General features: G+C 45.2%; 1 protein-coding gene across 1 annotated transcript in view; it reads right to left on the bottom strand.

The window, feature by feature from the left end:
• Positions 1-12,390, bottom strand: part of myo1b (myosin IB) — a 49,377-nt gene that overhangs the window by 23,019 nt on the left and 13,968 nt on the right. The window contains exons 4-6 of the mRNA XM_025063746.1: positions 6,243-6,337; positions 3,603-3,707; positions 1,570-1,616 (exon numbers count right to left, since the gene is read on the bottom strand). Of these exons, the coding sequence (XP_024919514.1) occupies positions 1,570-1,616; positions 3,603-3,707; positions 6,243-6,337 (247 nt within the window). The remainder of the gene's footprint in view (positions 1-1,569; positions 1,617-3,602; positions 3,708-6,242; positions 6,338-12,390) is intronic.

The following is a 12,390-nucleotide window of genomic DNA, read 5'->3' as shown; positions in this document are numbered from 1 at the left end:
TCAACCTCACCCTCACCCTCACCCTCACCCTCAGCCTCACCCTCAGCCTCACCCTCAGCCTCACCCTCAGCCTCAGTCTCACCCTCACCCTCATCCTCACCCTCAGCCTCACCCTCACCCTCATCCTCACCCCTCGTCAGAACAGTGGGTCCTGTGTGTGTGTTTGAATTTTTCTTTTTTCCACACTGATGTATTAATAGCAGACGAGTCGGCGGCCGAGGCCAAGCTCTGGTGGTGAGTGGGCCGCAGCCAAACTCCGCTGCAGAATTAAGTAACATTGGACTGATTTAAAACTTTCCGATGAACCCGGGGCTCTCTGATCAACCGGTATCTACTGGGACGACCCCGAGGGTCGCGTTCCAGTGAGGACCAGACGGAACTAAGTGGAAAAACATCATTAGCCTGACTGCTAAGAAAAGTCAGGAACTGGTTCTTGATTCCAGTTCTGGACACACACACGTGTGTGTGTGTGTGTGTGTGTGGGTGCAGAGAGAGGACCAACAATGTAACCCAACTCCTACAATTAAAACACGCAGCGCTCACTGCTACGTCGCCTGTTAGCCGCTCCTGGCTGGAAAAATCATTTTCCATCACGGTGTGAAAATGAGACAAACCTGAAAAGTCCTGAGGACGAGGTTGGACGGACAGACTGACTGAACCACGGAAGAATTCAGACATAAACCTTCAACATCTGATGCAATGTCGTGTCATAAGGACAAAAAAAAACCCAAACGTCAGCAGCCGGCTGCAGCTCAGGGTACGTCATGAACGCACTGAAGCTGAGAGAAGAGCATCATGGGAAAACAGGGCTGCGATCACGATCACGCCCGTCTGTCTCTACGCTGACAGACTCTACAGTACACAGTCAGACGTGAATACTGTAATACTCCTCAGGTTACTGCAGTACATGACTTTTCTTTCTAACATCAACACCTTTGTGTTCAAACCCGTGGCTCCCCGGCCCACACACAGTCCAGTGTGTGTGGTGTTCACGGTCATTCATCACATAATGACACCGTTGATAAACAGCAGTGGAGGTCACGGAGTATTTACAGATTAACATCTGCTCTGACTAACTAACTAACACGGTGGTGGTGCGGGGTACTGCACCCTGACCCAGTAACTGCCGTCTAATTACATGGGAAAATACACGCAACAAATGCACGGTGTCGTCATCAAAGGTCCCAGCATGCATCAGTTACTGAGGGGGAATAAGAACCATCAAAGGTCCCAGCATGCATCAGTTAGAACCAGTTTCAACAACCTAACCTGGTACTAATGTTTGGGTTCCATCGGTACTGCAGCCGTCAGACGGTAAAACCATCAAAGTCAAAGTCCAAACAGAACAGAACAGAACATTGGTACCAGTGCAAAGACGGAACCGTCGTCTGTCCCAGAACTGATTATTGTTGTTACATTGTTGGAGACGTCGGTGTCAAACAAGTCGCTCTCAGTTTCAGAAAGGTCGGCGACCCCTGGTGTCTGCCTCAGACTGGTTCTCAAACAGAACAATCTGTACATGTTCTAATGAAGACGATGATGATGGACAACTAACTCAGGTTGACTTACGAATCTGGACGAGTTGTCGTTCCTCACTGTTTTGGCGTTTCCAAACGCTGCAAAAGATGAAGGAGAAAAAAAGGTAGTAAACAGCTGGAATATGAGAGTTTTTCCATGTATTTTTCCATGTATTTTCCATGTACTGTAAACTGGGAGTGGATTTTATTAAAGCCATTAAGCCACGTATTATGGATTAAGTGTCTGGGATTTCCAGGATTGTCAAGGACCGTTCAAGGCTGTCACGCAACACTCACATCCAAGCATCAACACTGAAATTAATAACAAAAACAAAAAAAAAAACACCCAAACAACATGTTCTAAAACAAACATGTTCTAAAACAAACATGTTCTGATCACTTGAACGTTCCAGTTTAAATCTCACATTAAAAGCTTTGCTCACTTTCTGTTTTCACAGCTGAGACCAGGACTTTTTGAACGTTCAATTTTAAACCTCACATTAAAAGTTCTGCTCACTTTCTGTTTTCACAGTTGTGTTTTTTCTTTCTGAATTTTTATCAACATTATTTTAATGTTATATTAATATTAAATACAATTATATATATATATATATATTTCCCCCTTTGATTTAAACAGCCTTTTGTTGAATTGAACAAATGTTGATAAAGCAAATAATACTGGCTGTAAAAATATTCCTGTTTGTTGTTTTTATAATAAGCTCACACACACACACACACACACACACACACACACACACAGTGGCTCTTGTTACCCATAAGGCTGTGCTACATTTATGTGAATGACTCTCAGTTTATGGGATGTTCATTAAACCTCAACCTCCAGAAACATCGGAGACAGAACCTGGTGATGGTGAGTTCAAAGTACTGCTGTGACTGATGATTAATCTGTGCCAAAGTCCTCATTTATGGAGACTATGGAAACGCCGCGGACGAAGGACACGCAGAGAGAGAACAAGGCGGGGGGGTCGGGGGGGGGGGGTGATAAATGTAAAGACATAAAAATAAATCATTAGAAATTACAGACCAAAAACGGTGGATGGCACAGACGCTGCCATGTCAGAGCGACCGCTGCAGTACCTCATTCTAACACCAGGGCAGTTAGAGCAGCGGGAGTTAAACTCTTGCAGATGTGCAGAGTTTTTCGCGGGGCCTCGTAGCCCGGGGGTGTACAGCTACATCATTCACGGGCATTTCCTGTCTACTGCCCCCAATTAAAACACAGCTGTTAATGTGCCAGCAGTGAGATGTGGGAATGTGTACGGCATGTGTGCGGTGAACGGAGGGAGAGCCGAGGAAATTCATGTGGTCGGGCAGTATTTACGACTGTCAAACGTTTTTTTTTTTTTTTTGCTGATCAGTTACTGTGAAATTACAATTTTTTCCGGCGACGCTTAAATTTACAAAATTGAAAACATTATTTTCGACCATCTTATGAAACACATTAACTAATCTGCACAGCTAATTAAAATGTTCTTTTTTTTTATTACTTTACGGAGCATTATTAACTCCAACTAAAAGTTTTCTCTGTGCTCAACAAAACTGAAAACCCATGGATTTAACATCTCAGTCCCGGTGACATTGGGAACAGTTTTCCTGGTTGTTTTTATATGAAATTCACTCCGACAGGTTTGGACACGTCGCTCCGAGTCGCAGAGGAACCTCGACAAGTTTGAACCTGGATCTAAACCCGTTTCAGTTTCTGATTGAACAGCTGATCGACTGGAGCCTCAGTCCTTAGACCAGACAGAGAAGCAGGTCGTGAACTGGTGTCAAAGGTCGTCCTGCAGAATTCTACAGAGAAGGAATGGGTTTTTTTTTCCATGAAAGTCTGGAATAACATGGAAATTTTAGACACTTGTGTCTGTTTGAGTTAAATATATTTTTCTTTACATACTGTACATATCAAATCCATCCATGCTAACGAAGCCGCGGTTTCTCGCGTTTTTTTGGGTTTTTTCCCCTTTTAACAGTCTTTATAAAAAAAAAAAAAAAAAAAAAAAAAAGGTTCAGTCTGAAGGTCGTGCGTTTGTTGCAGCTGTGTTGGGTTCGCGGCCCTTCACTCACCCTCCAGTACTGGGTTGGACTGCAGCAGCTGCTCCTTGACTTTGTTCACCTCCTGGCCCCTCCCACACACCGCTGCCACATATGACATCACCAGCTTACTGGCCTCTGGAACAGGGAACAGACACAGACGATTGGATCAAGGCAGCAGGGAGATATGACCTCACCATAACTACGACTCCCCCCTTACGTCACCCCCTCTCACACCAGGGTGGAGTTTGTTTCTAGGCAGACGAACTTTGGTTTTAAGTTCCATCAGTTTCTCAGACTCAGAGGTAACGACTGAAACATGGTCTCACTCTGCTCTGACTGTTGGGGCCAAACACCAGGGTTAACCCTGCTCAGATTAGATGATGGGACTTTTGCCGACCCCCCCTCCCCCACCCCTCGGCCTCTACTGACCTTTAAATAAAAACCTTTTACTGACCTTCAATTATCAACTTTTTGATGATCATTCCTACTTAAGTAAAAGGTTTATATTTAACAAAAGAAATCAATTTTCTCTTCGATGATCATTCCTACTTAAGTAAAATGTTTATGTTTAACAAAATAAATTTGCCGACCCCCCCTCCCCCACCTAAAGAAAATATTTAAATTGAAAATAACCACCAGCAGCTACAAGATCAACTCAACAAAGATTCACCTGAAGAAAATATTTAAATTGAAAATAACCAGCAGCAGCGACAAGATCAACTCGAAGATTCACCTGGTACTGGTACTAGTACTGGGACTGGGACTGGAACCTTCTTATCGTGGGCGTTTATCTGTGGTTTATTTGCACCTTTTCTTGCACCTTTTCCGTCCTGATCTTTCACAGCTCAGTGAGGAACTGGGATTAGTGGGGAATCAAAGGAATGGACTGGAAAAAATCCAGACAATATTTTTTTCCATCCATTTCCTGTGTGAAGAACTGATGGACGGTTATCTGAGCGTGTGTGCTGTGACTGTGTCGTCTTATCAGAGTTGATGGTCTGACTGAGGGATGTGAACCAGCCGTGGGTCGCTGTCTGGGCGAGGTGACCTTCCTGTAGGATCAAAATCATCTCTGAGGAACAGAGACGACGGAGACCCACAGCTGATGACGGAGCTGACGAGCACCAGCTCCACGCACACTCATCCGTTCTGCCGCGGTAGAAAACGGTGCAGAAGAATAAACTCTGAGTCAAAAACTGTTTTTTTTAATAAATCTTTTTGGACGGGAAGAGAAACTTCCTCTTTTATCTCTAACCTTGAGATGATGTTGTGTCTCCAGAACGTTGGCATCTGATTCATTACAGAAGTCGAGACAAAGGCCTCACAGATAACCCAGGCGGGCAGACATGAACCTGCCCCCTACTGACTCACAGTGGAACCACATCAAAGAGTTTCTCGCGTCACTACAGTATTTCTTTAAACCTGATCGTGAACCTGATCGTCATCTACGGGGGATGAGAAATCTGTAAAACATGACGTGAACTTGAATTCTAGTCTTAAATCAACATAAAAAAAATACAGGATTCTGTTAATTTTTTTTCTGTTTTATACTTTTGGATGATGTAAAAAAAGTTTAAAAAAATATTGGGGTTCATGTATAAATGTTGGTTTTGGTCGTGTCACAGATCAGTTCAACCAAACGTCGATCGACAACACGATAAATATTCCAGAATACTTTCATAAACTGTTATAATATTTAGAATTCTTGTCCATTCACAGACGAGGAAACTCTGGCCTACATCTACATCTACACTGACGTCTTTTATTTTGACCACGGCTCAGATGAACACACACTTCAACCTGGAGTGAAGTACAACCCAGGTTTCTGTGTGGGTTGAACAAACTGTTGGAAAAGTGTGTTTGATTACACTACACCCGCTATCACTCAAGATAATTTATGGGTACATACTACGACATACTTCCCAGCAGCGTGTACTCTGCTAACACAGTATTTGTACCTGCAGCAGGGTACGGGCCACAGATAGCTGTGATATGGCACTGCCAACACACAGCAGGACATTCCATTCCCCACAGATTTCTGTCAGGTATGTGAAACTGCTGAGAATATTTATAAAAAACAAAAAAACTCCTCAAACACAGCTGCCTTTAACAACAGCTACACGTCCGATGTCTAGACGAGATTTTTCAAAGGTTTAATCAGGGGTAAAAAAACAAACAAAAAACAAACAAACCAACTGTTCTGCTGCTCCAACCTGAGGTGTTTCACCAGGCTGTGGTCACATGGTACCGTGTGGACCATGGGTACCATGGGTACCATCACCTCTGCACTGTGTTTTTTATACTGCACATGGCGAGTATTATTACAACAGTGGCTCAGAAATAACTCAGAATAACTCACTACTGAGTCACTAGTTACTACTAACTCAACCTTGAAAAGAGTTTTGTTCCTCCTTGATCCTGCAGCTTCTTAGGAATAAGGATTCACTCGTGTGTTTGATCCTTTCTGGGAAGTACAGAGTACTGCAAGTATGTATACATAAATGGACAAGACCTCATTCAGCTGTAGGACTGCTAACATTAGCTGTAGGACTGCTAACATTAGCTGTCCTACAGCTAACGTTACAGGTAGTAACCAGTAACCTCAGTATGTACAGCCACAGTTGTATGTTGTTTAAATGGGGGGGGCTCCTTGTCTTATACAGAACTCACCGGTTTTCCCAGCTCCACTCTCCCCCGTGATGAGGATGCACTGGTCCTTGTCCTGGTCCCTCAGGGATCGGTAGGCCTCATCTGCCAACGCGTAGCTGAAAGGAACAAAAAAAAAGAGAAGACAGAAAGGTACAGAGACGTTAGCTGCTGGAGCTCAGTTTTCAGTCCAGATGTAGAGGTGTTGGTGTTTAACCTTCCCTCAGAACTGTGTACTTTTGCGTCATGCTACGTGGGTCCTAGCCTAATCACCAGCATGTGGCTAAAGTGGGAATTAGGACACATGTGTTGGACAGTCTTTATTTAGTAACAGGGAGGGTCGTGTTGTGGTCTGTCCTCCTGTGACTGACAACTTCACTCACTCCTCAGGTGAAAACAGCAGAAACGTGTTTGGAGCTCATTTATAAAAATCAACTCCTGCAAAAACGCTCATAACTGTAGACCGCTGTTACAGTCTACAGACGTACCACGACATAACTGGATTTATTATTGCACTTTAACCCCCCCCACTGAATTCCAGAACAACATGTTATCTGTCTGGGAGGATGCTTCTGCAGGAGGGTGTGGACGGAGCGAGACGACAACTGACAATGTTTGACATTGTTGTCTGTCATTTTTTTATAGAATACACCCTCAGAGAAGCAGTCCCAGAGGAGGGGGGGGGGGGGGGCGCTCGTTTTTCATTCTTGACAAACAAAGATACAGTAATTACTGGATGATACAAAACAATGATCCTCAACCTTCACGATCGAGATCGAGAATTCAGTTTTACACCAACATTTAGTCACTGCTTTAACTCAACTCAGACACTTTGAACAAACTTATTTTTTCTCTTTTTTTTTTGCATAACAAAAGCCTCGATGAACAGCCTGTAGAACGCTACAGCGCTACAGCCCAGACTACAGCTCTAATGGACTTCATGGTTCTGCTCCATCTCACACTGTTCTGGACTCCAGCCACCACTGCCCCTGCATTAGTACCCTGGAATGACCGGGTGCAGAAATGCTGTGCATGACAGTAATGGAAATGGACCCTGGGGGTAAATAATGGGGGGGGGGGGGCAACCAAAAAATGCAGGCTGGTAAGTTACCAATGTTAAAAAATGTTTTTCTTCCTAAAACCAACTACCGTCTTCTCTTCTCAGTTTCTTTTTCAGTCGACGTCGCAGCCACTTTAAATAATGTTGAATTATTTTTGCACATTTCTTCTGCGGAACAGCCGCAGGACATGACGTCACTGCTGAACAGAGGAGAACGGTCCATCAGACAATTCACTCCCACCGAGGGGAGGCCAGGGAGGGGGCAGAGTCCTGGGGTAAAAACTCTAAACCAACAGTGTGTCCTGTGGAGCAGCCACGACTGGAATCAACACGGGCTACAAAATAGATTGGAAGAAAAACCAAAACATCTCTAACTCTTGTAAGTTCAAAGGTTCACGTGGTTTTATAATCAACTTCACAGATGTGGCAGCAGCAAAAAAAATGATGTCGTAGCAACAAGGTCACCGTCGACGGCAGTGGAAGAAGTGAGGCACCAAAACCCCACAGGCCTCTGTGTGTGTGTGTGTGTGTGTGTGTGTGTGTGTGCGTGGGGAGGGGTCAAACGGGCTCAGACCTTGGACCATAAGTGCGTGGCACCTCCCCTTCACATCTGCCTGCAGGCTGTAATTCAGACGTGCACGTGGCAGCGGTGAACACAAAGCCACAGCGGCATGAGGTAAAGACTAGAAAAACACTGTCCTCAGGTCGTCTTACTCACAGCNCCCCCCCCCCCCCCCCCCCTGCCCCCCTCCTGTGTGTCCTGTGTGAGAGCTGAATCCTAAACCAGGGGATTAATGTGAAGCAGAATTAGTGTCTTTTAAAGTGATGATTTGTAGACGATGGCAGAGTAAGAACAACCCCCGTTATTTACCCCCGTTAACTACCCCCGTTAACTACCACGCTGACGCTAAATGAACCTTATGACATTTTTATGTCTTAGAGCAAACGCATCGGTACCGTGCCTCTAAAAGGCCTCAGGAAATCCGCTTGGCTTTGACGGAACAGCCGAGGAAGCAACGCTTTCCTGACGCTGGAAGGGCGGGTGTCGGGCGCAGACAAATACAGTGGCACGCACTCGGACATTTTTTTGTCTGACAAATGTGCTGAGGAGTGTGGAATCAGACGGCGGATGCACATGGACACTAAAGAGGCTCGGGGACAGATGTGGTGCATCTGTGGAGCGGTGGTGACGACGTGTTGCTGCACCGAGGTGGCAAGTGAAGAACAGCGCTCTCTGCCGCAGTCTAATAAACGGGACGCGGCCCATAATTAACGTTTATTCTGCAGAGCATTCGGGACGTGCAGTTTACAAGGTGCAATAAAGAATGGCACGAAATAACGCCAAATTAAAAGCTGGGAATCAGACTCTCTCTCTGGGTCGTCTGAGACCTGTTACGTTGCTCATTGATACCTCCCCGACTCAGACGTCAAACTTTGAGGGGGTCGAAGGCTTTAATTTACTTTACAGCACAGCAATTTAGTGTTCCAGTGCAGGGAAAAACACAGGTCCAAACTGTTTGTGTTATCCTTGGAAAAAAGCAGGAAGCGTGCGCGCTGGCTCCAGGAGGATCTTCAAAGCTGTTCTCCAACAGTGAGCGTCCGCTGGCCTTCCCAGGACACATTCTGGGAATTTGTCTTCAGAAAATTAAAAAGGAAAAAAAAAATGGACCGGATCGTCTGAGTTATTTCATACGACAAGTCATGGATGAAACCGTTTTGCCTTTGGCTGCAGCACATAGAGAAACACGGAGAATGTACGGCCACAAGGTCCCGGCCACAGACGGTACTGTACCACGCACAAGGAACCGAGTTCTTTTTATAGTTCCAAAAACACAGTAAGCTCAGACAACTTCCTCTCCTCACTCCGGTGTCTCTGCCTGAGCCGTTCTCTCTGCTGCAGATATTTTCTGGTCACTTCAGGCTCACCCAGTCGAAACGCTGCGCAGCACATTTTAACGACAGAGTGCAGCGGCACAAGAGTACGACAACTTCTCCTCGGTGTGAACGCTCAATAAAACGGAACACTGCACCTCCACTTTCAGGAGGTCAAGAAAAAAAAAAAAAAAGAAATCCCCCGTTCATTTTCTCCAAACAGAAATTCTCTCTGAAAGTCTGAAAATTCTCCAAACAGAAATTCTCTCTGAAAGACCTTAGAGTCTGGAACGAGGCCGACTTTCTGGAAGATAAACCGTTTAAACCTCTGTTTTCTTGGAAAACCAAGTTTAAACGATGAATGTGAAGTACAACATAAAGAAAGAAGTACTTTATACTTTATTACAGTGAATTCAGTGACTTCAAACGTCATGATTGGTGTGTGTTGTCAAGAATCTGGTGATACGATACGTATCACGATATGAGGCAACGACACAATATATTGCGATACTTTACGATTTTTAACAATTGTAGGAAATCTGTCAGTTAGTGGTAAAAACAACAACAGGTTTGTGAAAATCTACATTTGAAATCACTAGAGAAGAAACAAAAAGGATTCTTTGGATAAAATTTGTTTGACTCAGACACTGCTGTAGAATATTGATACAGTACTACTCAGACACTGCTGTAGAATATTGATATATTGAGAAATATTGCAATATTTCAGAGTATCGTAAATTAATGTACAGAAATGGAGTAGGAAATTAACTGAATATAATTGAAGAGATTTATTTATTTTTATGTAAACAAGTTTAGGATTTTAAAAAACCCACACACGTAGGGAGTACTTCAGACCAGGTACAGTACTTCAGACCAGGTACAGTACTTCAGACCAGGTACAGTACTTTAGACCAGATACAGTACTTCAGACCAGGTACAGTACTTCAGACCAGGTACAGTACTTTAGGTACTGTATACAGGAGTAGTAGAGTTGTCTTGTTTCATCCTGATTATAATTGGTTACATTATCCACCGCTGTATTTTGGTGACGGGGTGAGGATGTAGGAGGAGGAGAAAAAAACTAAACAGTTTCCACTCTCTCCGTCATCTGTGTGTGGGTCGACTGAGCTCAGCTTCACGCCAACACACACGCTGGAGGACTCAGGCTGCCCACCTCAGTCAAATGCCATTTCATTAAGAGCCCACCTACACACACACACACACACACACCGTGTGCTGTGCTGCGTCTCTCCACGGCGCCCTTCAAACCTGCCTGTTTTATATAACTGTGAATTCAACAACCAAACGAGCAGCGAACGGAGCCTGAGCTGTGAAGAGTCGTCCTCGGCCTGAGGAGAATCAAATATTAACACCAGAGTGAGTGTTTTCACTGGGAAATAAACCTGTTCCTTTGGACACACTTGGGGAACCAACAGTCGACGACAAACAGTCGACGACGAACAGTCGACGACGAACAGTCGACGGCGAACAGTCGACAACAAACAGTCGACGCCAAACAGTCGACGCGAAACAGTCGACAACAAACAGTCGACGACGAACAGTCGACGACGAACAGTCGACGGCGAACAGTCGACAACAAACAGTCGACGACGAACAGTCGACGACGAACAGTCGACGGCGAACAGTCGACAACAAACAGTCGACGACGAACAGTCGACGGCGAACAGTCGACAACAAACAGTCGACAAAAAACAGTCGACAACAAACAGTCGACAACAAACAGTCGACAAAAAACAGTCGACAACAAACAGTCGACGACAAACAGTCGACGACGAACAGTCGACGGCGAACAGTCGACAACAAACAGTCGACAACAAACAGTCGACGACGAACAGTCGACGGCGAACAGTCGACAACAAACAGTCGACAACAAACAGTCGACGACAAACAGGCGACAACGAACAGTCGACGAGACTGTAAAAATCTATTAAAAAATAAAACAGGGTGAGACCCAACAAACGCCTCTACGATGAAAACAATGTTTACAAATGATAAAATTTACAACACCGACCGACATTAAAATCCAACTGATAAAACTGGAAAGACAAACACAGGAGCGCGGGGCTGAAAATGGCTCCAAAGTCCAAGCAGCAGGTCAGAGGAGTCTACGACACAATGGGTGGACCACTGACAAACCTGAGGGTCGGGGGCAGAGAGGGGGACACACACTGAACAGACACATTTGAGTGACTTGGTTTACTTTAGAATCCAGTCAGGGGCCAGATTCAGCCCGCAGACCACCAGTTTGTAGACCGCTGCTTTAGACGATGACATATTCAGCCAAACATTTATGATGACAGTGAATTTAAAGGTGGACAACGACGCAGGCAGGAACATGGAGAAAACATGTGAAATCAACACAGAGTTGAAGCAGCAAACCACAGATCTCACCCCCCAACCCCCCCCCCAATACTACATTTGAAAAGCCCATAGGTGGCCCCACTGTTCAGGATGATGACGACTCCATTTTAATTTTAATTTCACAGTGAAGCCGGTCGGGCCACCGTCACCATGAGACGGACGACAGTCCGACCATATGTCCAGCACCGGCCTCTTTGTTCCACCGAAACACCCTGGACCTCCACCAGGGGGATATCATCTTACTCTGGAGACCACGGTCACTCTGCCTGGCCACAGACGTACGTGTGTGTACGTGTGTGTGTGTGTGTGTGTACACACACCAAGCATAGATTTATTGAAGAGGAAACCAGACCATCTGCAGTTGCTGTGCATTGATGTAGTGAAAAAAACACCCCCCACCACCCCCACCACACACGCGGGGGGGGGGGGGGGGGGGTAACACCTGCCAGTTCATTATGAGGCGTCCTCATCTGGACTTCTGGGCTCCTTAGCTAAAATCTGCCAGCCAATGAAGTGATGGACAGATGATTGAAGACGGTTGTGGCTGTGAATATATTTAGTCACAAGAATCCAGGACACAGCTGGAGCTCAGAGCCACCAGAAAAAAACGACAGCAGGATCAGCTGTGGGAAAGTCAACGTGGTTCTCTTTTATGTTTTAGTTTTTCAGCTGAACTTCCTGACGTGTGTTGGATTCACAGCCCCTGGTGGTGAGTGTTAGTAGGTGTTGTTTTGACTCATGTTCTCTCCACCTTCACCATCACAATGGTTCAACAACACTTCAGACTTTACTGTTGTCAAAATAACCACCGATCACCACGACCACTTAGTCAAAGGATTGAGATGAAAATCTCAGGAG

This window comes from Cynoglossus semilaevis, chromosome 16, assembly GCF_000523025.1.
Source record: "Cynoglossus semilaevis isolate Cse_v1.0 chromosome 16, Cse_v1.0, whole genome shotgun sequence".
Lineage (NCBI taxonomy): Eukaryota > Metazoa > Chordata > Actinopteri > Pleuronectiformes > Cynoglossidae > Cynoglossus > Cynoglossus semilaevis.
Note: the sequence above shows the minus strand (reverse complement) of the source record. Positions and strands in the feature narration are given on the sequence as shown.